At 36.2% G+C, this 23,899-nt stretch overlaps 1 protein-coding gene across 1 annotated transcript in view; it reads left to right on the forward strand.

Moving 5' to 3' along the window:
- The window catches only part of LOC121426066 (integrin alpha-V-like), a 60,013-nt gene extending 46,021 nt beyond the window's left edge, over positions 1–13,992 (forward strand). Inside the window, exons 19-28 of the mRNA XM_041622210.1 lie at positions 3,267–3,414; positions 4,300–4,383; positions 4,855–4,934; positions 5,295–5,378; positions 6,482–6,587; positions 7,494–7,664; positions 7,960–8,241; positions 9,289–9,390; positions 10,106–10,237; positions 11,048–13,992. Coding sequence (XP_041478144.1) covers positions 3,267–3,414; positions 4,300–4,383; positions 4,855–4,934; positions 5,295–5,378; positions 6,482–6,587; positions 7,494–7,664; positions 7,960–8,241; positions 9,289–9,390; positions 10,106–10,237; positions 11,048–11,149 — 1,291 coding nt within the window. The 3' untranslated portion in view covers positions 11,150–13,992. The remainder of the gene's footprint in view (positions 1–3,266; positions 3,415–4,299; positions 4,384–4,854; positions 4,935–5,294; positions 5,379–6,481; positions 6,588–7,493; positions 7,665–7,959; positions 8,242–9,288; positions 9,391–10,105; positions 10,238–11,047) is intronic.
- The last annotated feature ends 9,907 nt before the right edge of the window (positions 13,993–23,899 follow it).

Consider the following 23,899-nt stretch of genomic DNA (forward strand, 5'->3'; position numbering starts at 1 on the left):
CGCTAGCCGAGCAACAGTTCTCTTTTACAATGTATAAATTATATTTTATGGAAATTTATATAAATACTACACAAGAACAATTAACAAGTACGATGTAAGAATAATAATAATAATAATTTCACATCTGGTTCATTCACCCCAACCCATCCATCAGCCAATCATCATGTGGAACCCAGTGCCCTCTAGCTGCCCCGTTCACTGACAATTTAAGGGGTAAACCCAGTCAGTACATAACTCACAGGAGCTCTAGCAATCTGAGGACACCGGGTCCCACATGAACAGCCAGCGAACGGGAAGGGATGAATTATCTTTCTTTTAATCATAAATGGAATACAACAAAATACAATATACATTTGAAATCAATTACAATTGAAATAGGTATGTCTTAAGGTGATCTTTGAAAGTAGTATATGTCTTGATGGAGCGAAGTGAGAGAGGAAGCATATTCCATAACCTGGCTGCTGCATTCGAGAAAGCATGGTCTCCCCAGGAATGATAGGTACGGGGAGTTTGAAGCAGTTTACAATCTGTAGATCGTAAAGTGCGGATAGGATTGTATGGCCTAAGGGAATCCTGGATATATTGCGGTGACAATCCATTGAGGGCTCGATATACAAATAATAAAAGTTTAAACTGAACTCGTTTGTGGACAGGAAGCCAATGTAGAGAATGTAAAACTGGTGTGATTGGAGCCATTCTCGGTGTAAAGGTGAGGAGTCTGGCACTTGAATTTTGAAGAGATTGCAGTCTATTAAGTTGTTGTTTTGTGAGTCCATAGAAAAGAGAATTACAAAAATCAAGCCGAGATGTGATTAAAGCATGAATTAATTGTTCACATGCTTGTTTGTTTAAGAATTTTCGAATAAACCCTAGGTTCCGCAATTGATATCTAACAGACTTTGATGTGCTAGATACATGTTCAACAAAAGACATATTGGTATCAAATACCACACCTAGGTTACGTACCTTAGAAACTGGTCTAATAACTTTATCGTCAATATGTACAAGCAAGCGATCATGGTTAATTTTCACAATAGACTTTTTCGAACCAAAAACAATGAATTCACTTTTATTTTCATTAAGTTTAAGACTATTTGAATCCATCCAGCACTTCATGTCATGGATGCAGGCATCTAAGACTCTCAAAGCACTGGCAATCGCATCAGGGGAAGGATGTACAGAAATGAATAGCTGAATGTCATCAGCATAGCAATGATACTTAATATTATGTTTTTTAGTAATTGCACTGATAGGCTGAAGGTAAACAGAGAACATTAATGGGCCACCTACAGACCCTTGTGGCACACCATACGAAAGGAGAGTTCTATCTGATTGTGAATTATTGACAGACACATATTGGGTTCTTTGATCAATGTATGAAGAAAACCACTTTAGTGCCATGCCTGTTACTCCAAGAGAGTGTAGTCTTTTTATTAGTATAGCAGAGCTACCAAGTCTCACGCATTGTGCGTGAGACTCACGCATTCAGGGTCCGTCTCACGATCTCACGCATGGTACCCATTTTTCTCACCCATTGGGACCCGACAGAAAAATAGAGAAAAAGTAGCATTATTCACTAGATTATATGACTGCATCGCATGGTTTTGTAGTATGGGTCGATATCATGCATGATGAAGCAGATATCTCATGCGCGTGCGCCTTTTGGCAACGTACGAGTGCGAGTACTGCCGCGCGCGCGCAGAGACGCCGAGTCATGAAAATCTCACGCATAACATTTTTTTGAACTTGGCATCTCTGGTATAGAGTGATCAATGGTGTCAAATGCACTTGACATATCAAGCAGCACGAGAAAAGTTATATTACCTCTGTCCATTTCCGATAGGATGTTATCTACAAGATTAGTAAGTAATGTTTCTACACTATGGTTTGGGCGGTAGGCAGACTGGTAGTTGTCAATTAAACTATTTTCAAGAAGATATGCACGAAGACGTGAGAAGGCGCCACTCGTTCAGCGACCTTGGAAAGATAAGTTTGAAATGGGTCTATAATTTTGGAGACAGTCACTCTTTGAATTTAACTTCTTAATGGTAGGGCGCACTGCTGCAACCTTCATGCTATCAGGAACTGTCCCTAAATAAAGACTTGAGTTTATAATAGATATAATTGAGGGTAAGATTGCAGGGAGGCATTTTTTTTCAGAAGCAGTGTTGGTATAGGATCAAGCTCACTGGATTTTGAAGGTGAATTCATGATAATGGATGCAATTTCATCAGGAGTAGTAGGAGAAAGTGTATCCAAGGTTTTGTTAGTAATCAGTGGGATATCAAATTCTCCAACACTGGTGAGACTTGATCGTACCTTCTGGACTTTTTCTACGAAAAATTTATTAAAGCGTTCTGGAAGATCTGGAAGAGTAGGAAGAGGATTTTGTTTACCTCTGTTTAGCAGAGAATTGGCAACTCTAAAGAGCTGTCTCGTATTTGTGCATTTTTCAACCAGCATAGAGTTATAAGATGTTTTGGCAACACGAACACTCGCCTGTACTACCTGACGTTGTTTCTGATATTTCTTATGATCAGACTCTAGACCTGATTTTAGCCATTTGCGCTCAAATTTCCTGCGCTGAAGTTTTTTGTTGGCAATGTCTTGAGAGTACCACTGTGTATTGGGGCGAACTGTTACATGTCGCTGTTTTACAGGAGCATGTTCATCAAGAACAGTTCTTAGAATTGTATTGTAGTGTTCTACAGAGACGGAAATATCAGAGCAAGAGCAGTTTTCAAGAAGAGATAGTTTAGAAATTCTGTCAACAAATTTTTCAACATCGATAGATTTGATATTACTGGTTCATAAAAGCAATATAGCAAGAAAAATGAGATAAGCAAAGAATATAAATTTTAGAAATAAGAGCCACCAACCTACGAATTTCATTAATGAAAAAAAGATTATTGATGTGAAAAGGAATACCATATACATATTACGAGGTTCTATTTACAATATGTTTGAACTGAGACTAAAACAGGTTCAGACAACGAAGACAACATGAAAATTAAAATAATACTTATCCCTATGTCGCCCCCTCCCCCAAGTCTTTACCATTACATTTATGGACTATTATCTACGAATCGGCCTTAAACAAGTGAATAAAGATAAAATTTCAATTGACATGATTCGGTACTTATTGCATTTAATGAATAGCATGTTAGTCCAATATCCTTTCTCTCATTTCATTAAACATTTGGCATGTTTGGTGTGTTTGTTCAATAACATACATTTTATCATTGTGTCCACGTTTACACTTAAAGCGGAACAGATCGTTTGATCGTCGGAGCAAGTGAATCTATGGCGATTGACGTCACAATAGCAAACAATGGAGAAGATGCATATCTTTCAACACTCACCGTAGAGGTCCCACCTGAACTACAATATACTGGCTTCACTCGTGTACAAACGGTAAGTTCTTAATTTGAAAGAATATCGTTTCTACCGTTTTACCACATTAACACATAACCCATTTAGTTGCAAGTTAAATCCCCCTTCGCCTTACAAAAAATAATAATAAATGAAGGAATTCCATGATAGAATGACAATTAAATATTAAATTCTATATCCTACATAGATTGAATCCTGTATAGTGATCGGTTCAAATAGCATCATGTGACTGAATATATTTCAACTATGATGTTGCGTGACGTCAGACCTCGAAATATTTTTCGCTTTACCAATATTCTGACGTCACTAATTCAGAAAACTGGATATTTAGCTAAACTCTCGGGCGCACCGGCCAGCGAGCTCTTTCTCCCGGGCAAGTCCCGCGATGCGTCGGCGCAGGCACTCATCTGCGTTCCGCTGAGCGCGGTGGCTCGGAGAAAAGTAGGTAATTCAAGGCAAGTAAACGGACTTCGCAAGCTCAGCGCATAGATTTTGATCATGAATTATCAAAAGTAGGGTATAAAACAAATATATCAGGCGTTTCATTCGAGAGTATAGTGGGTTGGACTGACAAAAGTACTATATTTGACTCGGGGCTTCTCCCCTCGGGGAAAAATAGTGCAAAACCAACTTCGGATAAATAATTCCACTATACTTTCTTGAAAATGCTAATATGTCTAAATGGACATGTTCCAGTGGTGAACATAGATTACCTGAATAAATAGGTGCTTTTACAGAAGCATTTTAAATCTGACAAGCCCCCCAAAAGCTGTCATCAAAATTTCATCGGAGGGGGGAGAATGCCCCCCCCCCCCAGTACTGTAGCTGTTTTGTGGCACTACACTTTACAATATTTGCATATAAGACATGAAATACTACTCATCAATATTTATTTTGTTTTCATAGGACAACATCTTGACCTGTAGTAACAACGTCCAATCATCTGAGATAAGCTGTGATGTTGGGAATCCATTATCCGCAGGGACTACGGTATGAAGCTCCCATTTTAAAAAAAATATATAGGGACTTAGCACAACCACGACATCATTGTGTTTTGTATATGCAACCATGCTGCATTCGATATATGCCTCAGTTGTTTGTGTCCAATTATCCGAATTCCGAAAGGTATCGAAATATTTAACACAAAATATCAACCAAACAATCAACGAATCATAAGAAATGAATAAGGTTTGGTGAATGATTTCATGTATCAAACATTTAAGCCAATGATTCTTCAGAAAATCAAAGATAATTAAATGAATTAATAAGCAGGAATTCCTACCAATTAAATCATATAATATGTTCAACAGTTTAGTGGATAAAAAGCCATTTACAAGTATGAAAAATCTCTGTATATAGGATTTATTTGTCTACAATTTGAAATATACATAAGGTTAACTTTGATTTAGAAAACGGCTGAACTTGTCAATAATTTCCCTTTTTTTTTTTGCTTATCTCCAGGTTATTCTACAGTTGCAATTCAGCAGTGAGAATCTACCCGGAAATGGAGATAACTTAGACTTTACATTCAGGGTTGGCAGGTATGGAATTGAAGTAGAAAATGAATTTTGACTTATTCTCGCTTACCATTGTTTTCAATTCGTTGTTTGATTGTCTCGGATGCAGAAGTATACTTTGAGTGGTATGGAATTCAAAGTGAAGGCCGATGACCCCCCCCCCTCCGTTCTTTTCTATCTATCCATCTCTCTCTCTCGCTCTCGTCTTATCATTCTTCTCTTTTCAAGCTCCAGACTCTTCCACAGTCCATTTTAATTTGCAACTGACTATCGTCAATGAAATATATCATTTTTACAGCTTTGAGTTTCGACGCAATGTTTTTTTCTGTCATTGATATAATCATTAGCATTTTCTTTGTTTCATTTTTTTATTCATCCCAACAGCGTAGAGTCTGAACAAATGACATCTGATAATGAATTCAACATATCAGTACCGTTGGAAATCAAAGCAGAACTATCATTCCATGGGTACGTAACTGCCCATCTTGTGACGGGAAGAGATTCCTTTAAAGATCTATCTAAATAAATAGAGTACAATTCACTGAGAAAAATAATGAAAATATCATCAAAATCAGATAACAAAAAACGAAGTTATTTGATTCAAAAGTTTATCAATATTCTGTGAAAATAGTTATATGCACATCGCAATGAATATTCATTAGGTGGGCTGATGATGTCACATACCCACTTTCCTTTTTCTCATGTTATTACATGAAATCATAAATGTTACACTTTTTCATACATGTATTATGTCGTGTCTCCATTATGATGAAATAAGTTGCGGTAGTAAATAACTAATGCACTTGTTCAGTTGTCAATCCAATTGTTTAGTTCTTGGTAGAAATTTTTTTGAATAAATCTAACTTCACATAATAAAATACAAAAGAACAAGTGGGGGATATGACATCATCAGCCCACGTAATGAATATTCATAAAGACATGGCTACAAGTGTTTCACCGGAATATTGTAAATCTTGAAAATTCAATAACTTCGTTATTTGTTATCCAATTTTTATAAAATTTTCAGCATTTTGCATTGTGAATTTTACTCTCTTTATTGATATATAAATATCTCCAGCCTGGACCATCACATATTAATGAATAGAATAATCCCAAGTCGGTACAAGTACGTTTCCGATTTTGGGAGTTGGTTATACAGTTAAGTCTAATTTGATAAGTTGCCTTTGTTTATAACTCACTAAGGGACAAGCAGATCACATATCCTATGTGCCATCACTAAGGTATAATTTTCCTATCAGTACTGATTTTCAAAACCTCAAGAATCCTAGATAGTCCTTGTCAGCGACTTAAACATTGAAAACTAATAATCGGATCCAGCTATAAGGTGTACTTTCAGTTGACTGTCAACTTATTCATTAAGGGGGGTCGCATGAGTAAATACATAGATCGTAAAGTGTGATCAATTTCCTCATAAAAGTAAGAAGCTTGAAATGAGGGACGATTCACAGCATGTAAGTGCATGACATTCGCGTTGGGGCCTTGCCCATCCTACTCCCTCCCGATCCCGTGGGCTATAATCACTTCCTTCTCTAATGGTTTGTCATCTACAGGAACGTAATACCCGAGACAATAATATATGATGAAGAAGAGTACCTATTGACCAGACCAATCAAACTGCAGAAGCATGTTGGACCCGAAATCACCCATGTATTTTCGGTAAGATGACTCGAATATAGGCCTATTCCTCCATGATTTGATAAAAGAGAGTTTTTGCCCTCGCGACTGGGACGGATTCTACAACGTTGAAAATCTCTTGAAAATGCCCGTCAGAGGTCTTTGTCGGAATTGATGAACCAGGAGAGCTGATCGTCCAATATTCTGAGCTGAAGGGAAAAAATGCACATATATCGTCTAGTCCAAAACAGTCCAGGTCGAAATTACTGTTTTGATTCACTCATTTTCGACAAAGACTGCCTTGTCATGAAGGATTCTTGACAATAGATTTTCCTAGAATCTGCCCCCGTCGCCACTGCGAAAACCCCCTAAACTCCCCTAATGAGAGTGGAAGATTTCAAAGTAACAGTAACTGTTCAAAACCTCCATGTATCTGCTAATTGCTATTTATCATCAGATATCCTGATGGCATATCGAGCCGAATTGATATGAAAACAAAACTGTACACTCTTTCGACATGGAATCTTTTATTCATTTATTTCGTGACCAGACGCAAAACGATATCTGGTAGGTACATGACCATAAACCAATTTGTTCTCAGATATTTCATTTACTACAATAATGGGAATTGTCAGCTATCTTCCACATTGCTTGGGTTCCAATATCTGTAGCAACAGGTAACTGGGAAAAGAGTTTGTTGTAGATTTTCGCGAGCCATACCCACATTAAAAAAATCCAAGGTTGCGTAAAGACGTGTAGATAATATCATACACGTATGCCGACAATTATATTTTCTTCTTGTCAACTACTCTCTTGGCAATGAAAAGTTCCGTGAATATTGACATTTTAAAAACATTGTCAGAATTTAGCTATTGTGAAAAGGAGACGGACAAGATGCGATACTTTCACGTGCGATTCATGTGTTGTCGTTTTCTTTAACCAAACCAGCTCTACAACAATGGTCCTAGTTCAGTAGCTCAGACAGAGATCACCATCCTTTGGCCAATGTGGTACAACAGTCGCCAGAATAAAAACTATCTTCTTTATCTTCTGAGTGCCACCATGGACACAGGGGACGAATGTACGATAGATGGGCCATTGAACCCCGAGGAACTCGCGGTGAGTATTCCGTTTCGTGAATTGATTTTAGGTGCCGAACATGTTTTTAATTCGTAGTAGTAGCAGCAGGAGTAGTAGTAGGCCTAGTTGTAGCAGCAGCAGCAGCAGTAGTAGTAGTAGTAGTAGTAGTAGTAGTAGTAGTAATAAAATCTTTATTATCATTATTATTATTATAATTGTGCCTATTATTTGAATATATTCTTTTCATCATCATCATTCTTTTTTATTTTTGTTATTAGGATAATTATAATATATATGTGACTGCGAATATTACATTTTTATGTATTTCCTAAAGTCGGACGACAATAGTACCGTCACCCCTGACGTCGTCAGCAGCAGACGGAGACGACGACGAGCAACAGGCACTGAAGCTCCTCCGGTCGGAACCACGGACATTCCGATGTCGACCACCGAGTCACCGTTGAAGGTCCAGGACATCGAATGCAGTGGATCACAAACTCGATTCTGCTACGCCATCACGTGTGCCGTCGATTCGCTTGGCGCAGGCAGCAACGCGGCAAGGAACAATATCGTAGTGACATTGCGGTCGCGGGTGTGGACCAATACCTTAACAATGGTAAGAGGGCTACGTGCAAATCATTTATGTGTTTGGTGGGGGAGCATATGATTTTGAGATCTCCTTCCTGCGGTTGCCATAAATAAAGCACATTGCAATATGCGATAGAGATATTACGATATCTGAAAATAACTACTAGAAAGTTGTGCAGGACATGATCAAGTTAACAAAATTAGTACGCCACTTACAGTTACACTCAGAGTGGCCCAGGATATTAAAGTACAATGTGACACAGAAACAGTCAGGTACTACCTCCAAATGGTTTGATCCATCGGTATTCCTTGTCATTATTTTATTAGGATCGGGGTGTGGCATTAGCCGTCGCGGTTCCAAACTCACATATATTGCATAACGTATTAATTGATATGTAATATGATTGATACACGATTTGCTTCGATGGTTGCCTGTGGGTGATGAAGAGAAGAGGACCGGGCTGGCTGTCATGTGGTACACCACAATTGATAGGAATAGCAGAATAATTGCATTGCCAACCAATACAATATGAGTCGTCCCTGTGAGATTATCTAGCTCCTAATCCAATCGTCCCTGCATGTTATTTTTTTATATATTAAATGGACAGATGGATAGGAGTTAAATTATCTGTTTGTATGTTGCTTTTACAATCCACCCAATTCAAATGGCAAGGATTATGACTACTTATTTTATAGAGCAAGATAACATATTTGTTTTTCGAAACCGTTGACAAGATGAAATCGATCAGACTACGAAAAAACGAGTGAAATTAATGTTGCAAATATTGCACAATTAATTCCATTATGAAAAATTCTAGTTCTTGCCTTCTTGCAACGTGGTAGCGAGGGAGAATATATATAAAACAAAATATATATCATACATGTCATAGGAGATGAGGAGGACGTTTCTTGCTTTGTGAGGACAGAGTTTGTATACTGTAAACCCGAATGATAATGATCTCTCTTTATAACTATGCATGGATATAAATGAGTCATTTAAATGCTGAATTCATTTTGAAAAACTAGAAAAGCTGTATCACTAATGGTTGTCGTTTTGTTTGCTATTTTTCCGTAGAATTCTCTGGAGTTAACGGTCTTTGTCGAAGCTAATGCCAGAGTGTTGGATGTGCCGTACGAAACACAGTTTACTGATTCTATAGAAATATCATCGAATAAGGTGAGGGCATGTGGTCTATTTTTAGTCAATGAGGATTAATTAACACGTGTGTATAATTTAGTCCTCGAGTGCCTCATTTCATATTTTTAAAAGGACTTTGTGTGAAACTATTGTATGTTTAGAGTTAATAAACAAAACTTCAGTTGGTTCTTCAGACGTCCCAGCTGTGCCCTTTATGGGTATATCGAAAAGTATCCGGTGGCGACCATAAGTTACCAATTGTACGCTGGACTGTCATCTTTAATAACCTTGCGAAAATGTAATTTTTCCTCTAACCATGCGTACAGACATATAGATAAACAGATACGAAAAAATTAATTTCGCCGCAGCAACTGATTACATTGTTCAATATTTTACTGCATTGTCTAAGGTTTCTTAAAATAAATACCAAGAATATTGTGTGTATTAGATCGAAAATACTATCAAGAGAAGTCTGTTTGATTTGGAATAATTCTGCCCCGTGTCATAACTAATTCTCGTAAAATAAACCGAGGGAATGGTCGTTAATAATGCATATCTAACTTATCTGTGCCAAAAGAGAGGGCAGTAAGAGAGGCAAATGTTCTACGGCTTTCAAAAGACGTTTCAGAAAAAATTGTAGTCACGACTTTATAAGGGCATAGAAGCACCTTGTCACATGCTTATGTTTATGGCATATGCATCGAACTCCGTCCAGATCCTCATTTCCCTTCATTTTTATGTTCTCATCATTCAGGTTTCAACGAAAATTGTACCTCAATTTATTATACCAGAGATTGAGCCTCAGAAAGTCCCACTCTGGGTATATCTCGCCTCAATATTAGGGGGTTGTTTCATCCTGATCTTGCTCATATTAATCTTGTGGAAGGTAAGCAATCAACGATAGTCATTTTTTTATCGAGAAAGGCGTTGGGTGCTTGTGTGGGTCCTATATATGTGTTTGTTTTTCGTATGAAGAATTATTGGCAGGGATGGTCGGCGAAGAAGAGAATGGATTTGAGGGAGGGGTATCTGATAGGAGGAAGAAGAAGTGAGAAAGGAAGAAAGGAGAAGTATGAGGATGTTTGATGAGGAGGGGAATAAATAAAAAGAAAAGGGCAACGAGGAAAACGAGGAAAACGAAGATGAGGAAGGAAGACTACGAAGAAGAGGAAAAACGATTAGAAACAGGTGGAGGAACAAAGAAGGATGAAGAGGTAGACTAAACAAAATCATGTTTGCGTTGACTATTTAGTAAAAGGGAAGGTACATAATTCAGAACATTGATTAGACGCAGGAATGGAAAAAAGGAAAAAACGATGAAACTCAAATATGGAGATAAACAATGATGATGACGATGAGATTCGGTTGTGGCCACAATGGTTATTACAATGATGGTGATGATGGTAGTGACGAAGATGATGTGGTGACGATGATGACAATGATGATGACGAATTGACGATAATGATGATGCTGATGATGACGATGATGGTGATGATGAGGGTGCTGCCGATGATGGTGATGATGATGAGGATGATGATGATAACGACGATGGTGATAATGATGACAATTGTGACATTATGGTTATATGGTCAGTGTAGGTAGAGATGCAATATTTGGAAAAATTTAAGTGGATAAACGTTTTTATAGAAATTAAAGATGTTTTCATTAACATTATCGTCTTTATTTTGTTTGACAGGTTGGATTCTTCAAAAGAAGAAAGAAGCTTACATCGGACCAACGAAAGATGCTCGAAAGTCGAAATGGAGTCGACAATGACGGAGTGGACAATACTGAATGACCAAAGTACTTCTATGCAAGAACAAAAATGAATCAATAAGATTAAATGTCTTCCGAACATTTCCATTGGATTCTTCCACCCGTTTAGAATAGGGTTTTTGATGCACCCATGAAAGGAACATTTTCTCGATTAGTCCTGTAAACTGAATGACAGAGGTTGTATGCTGGCTAGACTATCCGTCTTTCCTCGACGCCCGAATTAGAAGAAAGTTTGGTCAGTCCCCGACTCTACAAGATAGTCAAATGCGCTCTTCTGAACGGTACTAAAAACTTATAATATAAAAAATGCACATTTCTATGTACTACAAGTATACGCACGATCGAAGAGGCCGGGGATATAGATTCGAATTTGGACGAGCGCAACTGGAGAGCGTTTTATCGCCATTAGTGGTCTGAGTCGTCTTACTCGTTGTTAGACCTAAATCTTGATTTTGATCGGTAGAGCCCGTGGTAGAGAAGCACAGTTATTCGACTGTAACAGTCGGATGAAATTAAACATCCAACAAGTCTTTTCATATAACGCCCCTTGTTACTATACCCCCCCCCCCCCCCTCTTTAGCCATGTTAGCCATTGAGCCAAAGCCCCGTCATTTCTGCTTCGGGTTGATGGCGACTCTGTCTTCCGATTCGATGTACTTTTGGAAGTATTACTTTTCAGTTGACGTTCTTATTTTCAAAACACATTTCACGTCGAGAAATTATACGTTCGCTGGATATCAACCATTAAACGGTATCGTCAGAATCTGATCAATTATCTCGAGTTGACTTTTAGCATTTGTTTGCAGGATAAATCCATAGTGAAAGATTACGACAACGAAATTCAAACATTTCCGAAGGATGAAAAGTTAGACCAAAGTGACTGGAATGTACTATGTATCAGATGGGGTTATCGAAGATAGAAAGAGAAAATCCGACCCGCAGTTCATGCAGTTTGAAGAAATTAGTTTAGATTTATAAGAAACTTGAAAGGTCATGAGCCAAAAGGTATTAGAGGCCAAACCTCCACGATCAAGAACACCCAAGACCACAGAATTAAGGGCCGTATGATCAACAATCGAAAAATAACTCCATGTTTGATCAAGACCCCATACTACACCAGACATGGAAGATGTTAAATCATTGTTGAGCCTTTATTAATGCATTTGGCGAATGAGCGGAAGTTTTCGACTGAGAGAATTTTGACCTGTCTGTTGTAATAAGCATAAACATTGATATAGGAGCTTTAATATTTATTCGTGCAATCTTCGGTGAGTGAGCGTGGCGAGTGTGGATTGCCGTTATTTAATCTTGTCATGCATGTAATATATTCACCAAATAGTAACTGCATTTTATAATGTTGCCAATACCATTTTAGATAACTTCGTTTGTAATGGATATCATTCCTTTTTTATGGTACACAATATTTCTGAAATCGAATATTTACGACTTCTGAAAAGTCATTATTTTTTTATTATATGGATGTGTACTTGCCAAACAATGTATTTCACTTTTTTATGTTTATTCATTTGTTTTTGTTATATTGTTCGGTGTGTTTCTCTTTCGAATGGCGAATCTTCGAACAAGTGATTACTGCATTATGCCATTAACATAATGCTGCTAAATTACGATGCTTCCGTTTATAATTAGTCGTTATTAATTGAATTTAATAAAACGGATAATGAATGTTTTAAAGGATATTGTGGAGATGGATAAATGAGTTTGACCTATTATGATGTAAATTGTTCGAATTGACAACCTTTTTATTCAGCAAGGGGATTTCGATGCACAGGTTAACTCAAAAATATTAGTTTGATACAAACGTTAATGTTAGTACTAGTAGCAAGCTATGTTCCTTCATGTGTCCACACAAATTACATTTGTTAGGTCCATCTCGGCATTTTAAAATTAATCTTATATCAAATATATTCATTCTGAAAATGAATAAAGCTAATATTGTAATAGCGATCTGTGACAAAAATTAGAATATACAATTTACATTGCACATTGATAAGTACTTATGAGGAGAAAATGCGTATGGTTCACAAAGTTATACAAAAAATGGGGAGAGGGCCATCTTATGTCAGGTTTCTGGTGGTTTCACACCTGTAAAGACGTCCCCACAAACACTCGTATTGATCTACCAGTAAACACAAACATTTGTAAAGTATGGAATGAATTAAAGGGATTATAATTACTACCAATAGACAGGAAATGTATTTGATATTTTACATCTGACCCTCAAAGGTATATCGAACCACTCATTTTCCCCAAAAATAATCAAGACATTTTAGAACCATCTCGTGACGAGATTTCATTCAACACCTGAAACAAAGAGCCCTTATTCTTCCGCAAATCAAATACTTCCAAAAGTGAAGTGATATTCCTTCCCCATTTTGGGAAGGGGGTTCAGTGATTGCAATCCCCAGAATCAGTGTTGTTAGATGGCGAATCATTTACATATGTATACATTTGTCTTTTAGCATGATAACTTGCAATTCGATTTGTGAAACCAAGAAGAAACGACATTGAGAGAATACAAAGGAAGTCATGCAATATCATTTCATAAAATGATCTGTTGCCCTGAAGGAATAGAATGGAATATTCTTGAAAAAGGGTGGAAATATAGATGATAACATTCCTGCATTTGCAACACATTGGCAATATTGGCATGTCACTGTTCATTTGGATAGGCTCTTTTTTAGATGTATAGGAATCATTATGTCTACTTGGCTGAATTGACTCTTTGCAGTACTCTTCTATTAAAGCAATAACGTGTTCTGCTTGAGGCTTGCTTTTGTGCGTCTTATTTAATGTTTGGACAATTATTGTTGTGTAATATACTGTACGTTGCCTTGTGGCCTAAAATGGGAGAAAATGGCGCAAACTTGGGTTAAGAATGTGAATGTTTTCACAAGACCAATCAATGTTATTTTTTCAAAAACAGGCGCTGTTTCAACAATTATCCACATTAATCAGGTTAATAAAGTATTATACCAACACCTTTCAGAGCTCTATACAATGACTGCACTTCGGGTGCTGTTTTCAGCACTTTGGGTGCTTTATTGTATAGCACATCACGTCCGTACTGTTTGTAGCACTGTAAGTGTAGCAATTCACCACCCTAAGTACACAATCAATACAATAATATACGAATTCCTAAGAGAAGTGATTATATAGCACTTCATCTTTACACTGACACCAGACTACTCTCTAAAAAATGAAGTGCTAATTTAGCTCTTAAAGAGCGTGTATATAATGACTGCACTTCGGAGTGCTGATTTGTCTAGTTCAAATTTGAACTAGACAAATCAGCACTCCGAAGTGCAGTCACTATACACGCCTTTTTAGAGCTAAATTAGCACTTCATTTTTTAGAGTGTGGTGTCAAATTAAGAGCGCGGTTTTGCAGTGTATGAATTTAAAAAAAGTAGGCCTACCTTTCCATGTATCATAGTGACGAGTCATTCTAAATATTTTTATGATGGCTTAGTTATTCTTATTTTGATTTGATTTTAGCATTTTTTTTCTAGTTCTTATCATATTTCAAAAAGTTGTACATATTCATGGTGTATATAAATGTGAAATGTGATAAGACCAAACCCATGTGTTTATACAGTAAATTAGTAAGACTATTAAATATATAAATTCATATAATTGTAAAGTTGATTCCAAAGTTTAATTACGTGTGGTGCAAATGGAAAATAGTCAGCATTTGTTATTCAAATACTTTACACGAAAACATTTGATCATGGAGAGTTAGGACCCCTGAGTTTCCTTATTCTGATCAGTTATCATTTTTAGTATAGATCTTTGATCATAATTATTCTTAAAATCGGATGTGAGAGTTTAAAAAATGTAAGAGAGAGGGGGGTATGAGTGATTTTTTGTAAATTATTGTGTTCTTATCGTAATATTATTATGTTGGCAAACAGAAACTAACAATTGACCAGGAACCCCCTTTTTTTTAGTATTCTTGAGTAAAGTTGCTCCGTGATTGGGTGCTGAAAACGAATTTTCAAATATAATGTTCTATATGGCCGGATGAAATCCGATATTTTCTTTTAAAGGGGTACTCCAGGATGAAAATAATATAATTTGAGCAAATCAGACAATTGAACAAAACACTGACAAATCAAACAAACCAAATCAGACAATTAAACAAAAATTGATCAAAATCGGACAAGGTATAACAAAGCTATGTCATTAAAAAGATTTGCATTTCTTCCGGTAAAAACAGTTCTGGTCTTTTCTTCGATCGTGAATATTCAGCGAGCAAACTGATGATGTCATATCCCCACTTAATCTTGTATTTTATTACATTAAACTAGGTTTATTCAATTTTTCCTTCAATATCAAAAAAATGGATTGACAACTAATATAGTGCATTGAATATTTATTGCTGCATCTTATTTCTTACAATGGAGACATAATTATCATTCACGCAATGTATGAAAAAATGAAACAATTATGGTTTCATGTAATAACGTAAGAAAAGTTAAAGAGGGAATGTGGCATCATCAGCCCACATAATGAATATTCATGACTATATGCATATAACCATTGGCGACGGCAAAAACAAATGGGGAGTTCAACTGAAATTTAGGGATGGAGACAGGTAAAAAAAAAATTGACAAGCAAAAAAAAAGGGGAACCACCTAAATTTAAGGGGGTCCATCCCCACCTCAAATTTAGGGAACCCACCGCCCCCCTGCTTCCGCCGCCTATGCATATAACCGTTTAAAAATATATTGCTAAACTTAAAAATTCAATAACTTCGCTATTTGATATAAAATTTCGATTTCAACCCGGAGCACTCCTATTCAACAAGCATTTAAATTAAAAATTCAATATTATATTAAAAACTGTAAGATTTGGATTCCCCTATCAAACACAAGAAAGTGTGTGTGTAAAGTCATCCATAACCTATACTAATTGCTTTATGAAACGGCCCCTGGTGGGTGTTTCATAAAGCTGTTCGTAAGTTAAGAGCGACTTTAAGAACGATTGGTGATCCTTTCTTGTGGTGAATTTGTGGTAAATACATTGGCGATGGCTTATCACGTAAGAAGGATCACTAGTCGTTCTTAAAGTCGCTCTTAAAGGTCAAGTCCACCTCAGAAAAATGTTGATTTGAATCAATAGAGAAAAATCAGACAAGCACAATGCTGAAAATTTCATCAAAATCGGATGTAAAATAAGAAAGTTATGACATTTCAAAGTTTCGCTTTTTTTCAACAAAATAGTTATATGAACGAGCCAGTTAAATCCAAATGACATGAATGAGAGAGTCGATGATGTCACTCACTATTTCTTTTGTTTTTTATTGTTTGAATTATACAATATTTCAATTTTTACGAATTTGACGATTAGGACCTCCTTGCCTGAAGCACAAAATGTTAAAATAATGGAATTCCACGTGTTCAGGGAGGAATGAAACTTCATTTCACATGACATGGACGAGAAAATAGAAATATTTCATATTTCATATAATAAAATACAAAAGAAATAGTGAGTGAGTGATGTCATCAACTCTCTCATTTGGATGTAACTGGCTCGTTCATATAACTATTTTGTTGAAAATAAGCGAAACATTAAAATGCCATTACTTTCTTATTTTACATCCGATTTTGATGAAATTTTCAGTGTTATGCTTGTTGAATTTTTCTCTTTTTATTCAAATCAAGTTTTGGTTGGGGTGGACTTGTCCTTTAACTTACGACCAGCTTTATGAAACGGCCCCTGGTCAGATTATTCATTATCTCTGACCGGAACAGTCGTATCCTCTTCCAACTATTTATTTGTAGTATCCATTTGGTGAAGATGGTCAATGACCCGGGATCCGATGATAAGAAATAGTACAGCCCACCCTATCGATTGTAAAGGGATGGTCCGGGCTGAAAATATTTATATCTAAATAAATAGAGTAAGATTCGCAGAGCAAAATGCTGACAATTTCATCAAAATCTGATAACAAATAACAAAGTAATTGAATTTAAAAGTTTATCAACATTTTGTGAAAACAATATATGCACATCGTCATTAATTTATTCATTAGGTGGACTGATGATGTAACATCCCCACTTTACTTTTTCGTAGGTTATTACATGAAATCATAAATGTTTCATTACTCTAAACATGTGTAAAATGATGTGTCTCCATTATGACGAAATATGTTGCAGCAATAAATAACCAATGCATCTTATTACTCGTCAATCCAATTGTGTTAGTTCTTGGTAGAAAAACTTTGAATAGGCCTAAATATAATTTCATGTAATAAAATACAAAATAAACAAGTGGGGATATTACGTCATCAGCCCACCGAATGAATATTCACAATCCATGCCTAGAACTTTTTCACCGTAATAATGCAAATCTTTAAAATTCCATAACTTCGTTAATTATTTTCCGATTTGGATTAAATTTTCAGCATGTTGCTTAATTTGACTTTATTTATTGAGATATGAATATCTACAGCCTGGACCATCCCTTTAAAAAGGAAATGGTCATTGTGGAAAAGCATGGAATTCCGGGAGGAGGAGTTCGCTTTTGGAGATTGATATACACGGGATGTTTGAGTGAAAAATTATCCATGGACTGGTAAAAATTCGTCAAAGTACCCCCCCCTCCTTAAAATACTACTAAACGTATAAATAGATATATCAATAAATGAATTAATAAAAAATAAAATGATTAAATAAATAAACAAACAAATAAATAAGTAAATAAATAAATGAATTAATTAATAAATGAATAAATAAATAAATAAATAAATAAATAATTCCTGTCTCGCCATCCCCAATGACATTTCGTTCTGATGTTGCCTGGATTTGCTTTGTACACATGAAACATCCTAAAAGCTACATTAAAATATGCTGTAAAACTTATCAAATAGGCCTACATGTTGTTGTTTTTCCCCCTTCCTTTTCAATTCTTCAATTCTTTTATTTCATTTCCATTCAAAACATGATACAAAGTAATATAAAACAATACAAATCAAATACAATTTTACAGAAGGGCATTCTTACTTCGTAAAAAACATAATATATAATTATATATATATATATTATTTTGATAAGATTTTAATGGCCCTACTTTCAATAAAGAAATCCTGATAGCTCAGTTGTTTAGGTGGCAGTCTCCCAATTCGGTGAATGGGTTCAAAACCATATACTGCCTTGTGGTTAGGCGTATAGCGCGAGACCCGGATTTGTATCTCATTAACGATCCTTATATTATTTTTCTAACGGATTTTTACGGGCGATCGAAAATCTTGGTCAATGAAAGTCAAAATATTGTGTCTCTCATAGCGTCGCTTTGCGCTTTGACGGTATTTCATGTATTGAAGCTTCCCATATTAACTTAAATTTCCATGAGCTCGATGTATATGAAAAAAAAATCAATTTCATGAGGTAAAACTTGAGACTTTATCATGTTTTTAAATGAGACTTGCCGAAAACAGGCCTATTATATTGGTGAACACAACTCACACGCAAATGCTACACGTGTATAAAAGGAATAAATACACATTCATTCCATGTATGGGATAATTTATCTCTGGGCCGGTCTCATATATGATTGATGTTTTGAGCACGTACCCCCAGCATTCATTTTCTTGGCGGTCAAGAAAAAAAATGCAGGTGAGTTTTCTTACTTCGATTTTTTTTTATTTCCGGACGTCATTTATTTTTACAACATTGGGCTGATTATAGGTTTATCAATTTATTAATTTATTCGTTTCGTTAGCTTTCACGCCATTTGTTACAGTAATAACTGAGATTTTGGCCTCTAAATTTGTTGACTTTATTTCACACCGTTCAGATACAGTTGTTTATTTCATGCAAATCATGTGTGCTCGTATACGATGTGAAGATCGATAATTGGGATGTAACGCTGTATCTGTCATGGTAGTCCATGTATCATTGCCTAATCTCAAGGGAAAGTTCCAAATCCGTTGGTCATGTGGACTTATGCAAACATCATGCATTCTATATAGCAATCGGGTGAAAGAAAAATCAAACCAGGGACTAACCACCCCCCCCCCCTGCAAAAACTCTGGTATATTGATTTAACACCAACCCGGAAACTATATATGTCCACACCAGATAAGTGTTAAAAGCCCCCTCACTCCTGACTGAATTAAGGCGGACGAAGGGTGACGAATGGGAAAAATGAAAGAAATGCACGCGAATTCAACGAATTCAAATTAAATTTCCGTCAAATAATGCGATCAGTAACTACTGTCAAATTTTTATCAACGAACGGTAAGCGAAGGATATCGATTTTTTTGGTTCACCTCCTTGAGAAAATTGCGGCCGAAGGCGAGCGCAGGGTTGATATAACCCAGTAAGACGAACGAACAGTGAACATGGTAAACAATAGTTTGATATGGTATGCGATTAGAAACGAAGACGAGGGAATAGATCGGGCGTTCTTGTATGTTTGTGTCATCGTGTTGCTTCATTATAGTGGGGTATGATGTGTCATCCCGTAGGACTAGCGTGCCAAAATTGATTTTTTGGTTGTTTTGGCTTCAATAGGGTCCCCTTAGACCAAAAACGATGGGGTTCAAATTTTCAGACCCCTCCTTCCCTTTGTGGGGGTCCTTTTTGGCGCCATATTGGCCTGTACAAAGCCCAATAGGATAATCCATTGTTTTCAACCTTTTTTCTCACTTTTCCTCGCCAATTTTATTTTTAAGTTGTCTGAGGTGTACAAGAATTAATATTTGATGATGTTGTGATGTCAATATATTTTCACTTTTACCATACGGGGGGCGGATTTTGCGAAAAATGCCCCAAAATTGTAAAATATTACCCCCAAAATATAATTTTCCCCCTTTTGGCACTAGAATTAGGACAAAAAGATTACAAAATAAAGTTTATATGTCTTGTTGTACAGTCCAATAACAGAGGAATACATCACATGTAATTTATATGATTATTCTTGGTAAATTAATGTAAAAGTCACCCCCAATTTCAGGATTTTATGCAGTGAAAACCTAACTACAACACTAGAGGGCGCCATAACTTATCATGATGATATTAGTGTGGTACGGTATATCATGACACAGCTCCTGCAGGATTTTTGTGCCAAAATTGTTTTTTTTTTATTATTCACTTGGGTCCAATCTATCAGGAAATGATAGGGTTCTAATTTTCCCCACCCTCACCCACTGCCTGAGGGGGTCACCTATATCAAGACCCACTAAAATCAGGAGTATTAGTAATTTTGCGCCCGGTTAAGAAATGAATTGTTTTATGGTATTTTATCATCCCTAGACAGTTAGAATGCCTATCTGAAGGTTTCAAGTTAGACGAGCATCCTACCAACCATATCCCCTACTCCCCCCCCCCCCCCCCCACTGACTGGCATACAACTTTCACCATTCGGCCACTCGTTCTAGAGTACAATTTACGATTAAAGGACTTCAATTCGAATTGTCAATTATATACTTCTCGGCTAATTTCCAATTACTGATAGACAGAAAGAAACACATAAAATATATTTTTAGCCCCCCCCCCCCCACACACGCACACATGCAAATAATCATTATTGAAATAACATGTGGTGTTTAGAGAACTTCCGAACTTACATTGTTTTTCAACAGTTTTTAGTACTAATTGATCTCAGGAATAATGTACTAAAAATCTACCAAAATCTGCATCAGGGAAAGTGGTTATTTTCAAGATAGTATCCAAGATGGCCACCATTCACTTAAAATTAATGAATACGACTCACTCATTATCCACCCTAGAATCCTAATTAGTTTCATACTCCATGGTCTAGGAGTTAAAATAATTTGTTGACACAGGATAGAGTGAATTATGACCCTAGCTGGAAAATATAAGATGGCATCAAAAAAGGCTACCGTGTGCTAAAAATCCGCAATTTGGTTTTGATTCAATGATTTTAAGGGTGAAGTAGTAAATTGGAAAAAGTTACAAGGACAGTGAGTGGTCTGGTGGGTCAAAAAAATATTCTGAAATGGCTGCTAAACTTAAAGCAGACATAGCTGATTTCATATCGTCCATGGAAATGTGATTTCGATGTTTAATTTTAAACCACTGGTTTGGGTCAAGTAGGATAAGTTACAAGGACAGTCAGTGGTCTGGTATGTCCAAAAATCAAAGATGAATTCCAAAAAATGATCTTAAAATGGCTGCTGATGCTTAAAGCGGACATAGTTCATTTCATATCGGCCTGGGAGATATCAGGTGGGTGTTTCATAAAGCTGTTCGTAAGATTAGAACGACTTTAAGAACGACTGGTGATCCTTTCTTTTGGTAAATGGTATACACCATAGGCGATGGTTTACCGCGTAAGAAAGGATAACCAGTCGTTCTTAAAGTCACTCTTAACTTACGAACAGCTTTATGAAACGGCCCCCAGTTTGGTGTCTAAACCAATGGTTTCAAGGGTCAAATAAGACATTTGGATAAGTAAATAAGGGCTGTCAGTGGTCTGGTATGTCAAGAAATGCGATATGGCCTCCAAAATGCAGGGTCTAAATTGACTGTGGTTCTTAAAAGTAGACATAGTTCATTAGAAATGCACATTTTGGATTTGATTTTGGTGTCTACACTAGAGTTTAAAGGATCAAGTATTGTTTCAAGTTAAAAGAACAGTCGGATGTCAAGTTTATCAAAAATCCAAGATTGCTTAAATGACTGCTATTACATGTACTTAAAAGTGGATATAGAACATTAAACATACACCTGGGGATATTATTTTGGTGTCTACACTAGTATTTCAAGAGTTGAAATTAAAAATATTTATTAAGGACTGGCTACAATGACTATGCAGTTATCCATTTTGCCTTAAAATCCAAGTTGGCTTTAAAAAATGGGTTCCAAAATGACTATTGTTACTCAAAAGTGGAGAAATTATTCAAACCTGTGAAAAATATTAAATGTATACACTTAAATGTATGGGATAAGTTATCATATTGATTCATGAGTTTGTAATAGCACCCATTTGATGATTTTTTAAAATCTACCATGGATTTTAGACAAAATGGAAAACTAAATATCCTTGTTATTTGTTGAATGTATTATCTGACCCTTTATACCACCATGTAGACATCCAAATTATTCCTCACATATTAATATTGTATGAACTCTGACCATTATTAATGAGTTTAGGAATCATTTTAGATGCCATTTTGAAAACTTTCTTGGATTTTTAGGCAAAATGGACAAGTGCATATCTTTGTAACTAGTCGAAAGTATCACTATAATCATGAAACCATTGAGTGGACACCAAAATCATATGTCCTTGGTGAATTTTAAATGAACTATGTCCATTTTTAAGTAACATCATTCACTTTAGACTCAGATTTCTTCACGCCATCTTGGATTTAACGGCATATACCAATGACTGTCCTTGTTATGATAATATTAATAATATAGGTATATTTACCTAGGGAAGCCACTTCAGTACTAAAAACTGTTCTCCCAGCGGGCCTTGCCATTATTATTACCCCTGCCTTAGATGGGCTGCCTAAGCGCTCTAGCATTCAAGGAATTTCTTCGCGCATTCAGGGAATTTCTTCCTACCGGGTACCCATTTACCTCACCTGGGTTGAGTGCAGCACAATGTTGATGAATTTCTTGCAGAATGAAACTATGCCATGGCTGGGATTCGAACCCATGACCCTTTCAAAGTCAAAAGACCAATCCACTAGGCCATAACACTCGAACGGTTGTAACTAATTTTCAGACATTAAAAATCATGGTTTAGACATCAAACCATATTCTTGATGGATATTACATGTCCACTTGTAAATAACAGTGGCTATTTTATATTCTATTGTTTAACATACTCGACCAACGACTCTCCTTGTAACTTATTCTAACATGTCTAATGTATTATTAGACTCACTTTTCCATGGTAGTCACACACATTCATATTCCCGGATATTGAACAAACTGTATTGGTTTTTCAAGCAGCAACAGCAATTTCAAACCCCATTTTTGGAAGCCATCTTGGATTTTTTAACACACCGGACCACCGACTGTCCCGGTATGTTGAGTCCAAGATGGCCTCCAAAAGTTAAATAAATAAAAAAAAGGAAACGGTATTCTTGTCCCAATTTTGATCGTTGAAACCATGGTCTAGACACCAATTCCATCTATCTCAGGTATATAAAATGTGCTATGTCCATTTAAAGTATCAACAGCCATTTTAAACTCCATTTTTGGAAGCCATCTTGGATTTCTGGGTCCTTGCAACTTTTCCCGATATACTTCTTCAGCCTTAAAAATCTTTGAATAGAAACCAAATAAAGGTCATTTAACAAAAAAAAAAGAATCCAGGATTTTTTTTATTTTAGCCTAAGGCAGCTATTCCCCCCCCCCCCCGGGGGGGGGTAGAATCAAACAAATTAGATGCCCATACTATGAATCGGCATTGGAAATAATTGCTCTTGAAATGTGTCAGCTTTCAAATTTATTGATAAAATTACAGTGCCTAGAATTTGATTTTTTTAGGGAAGTGCTTATCATAAGTTATGGCGCCCTCTAGTGTTGTAGTAAGGTTTTCACTGCATAAAATCCTGAAATGGGGATGATTTTTACATCAATTGACCAAAAATAATGATATATATTACAGGTGATATATTCCTCTGTTTTTGGATTGTATAAAAAGACATATTCATTTCATTTTGTAATCCTTTTGTCCTAATTTTAGTGCCAAAAAAGGGAAAAATAATATTTTGGGGGCAATATTTTACAATTTTGGGGCATTTTTCGTAAAGTCCGCCCCCATATGGTAAA

The sequence above is a fragment of the Lytechinus variegatus genome, chromosome 13 (genome assembly GCF_018143015.1).
Source record: "Lytechinus variegatus isolate NC3 chromosome 13, Lvar_3.0, whole genome shotgun sequence".
Classification (NCBI taxonomy): domain Eukaryota; kingdom Metazoa; phylum Echinodermata; class Echinoidea; order Temnopleuroida; family Toxopneustidae; genus Lytechinus; species Lytechinus variegatus.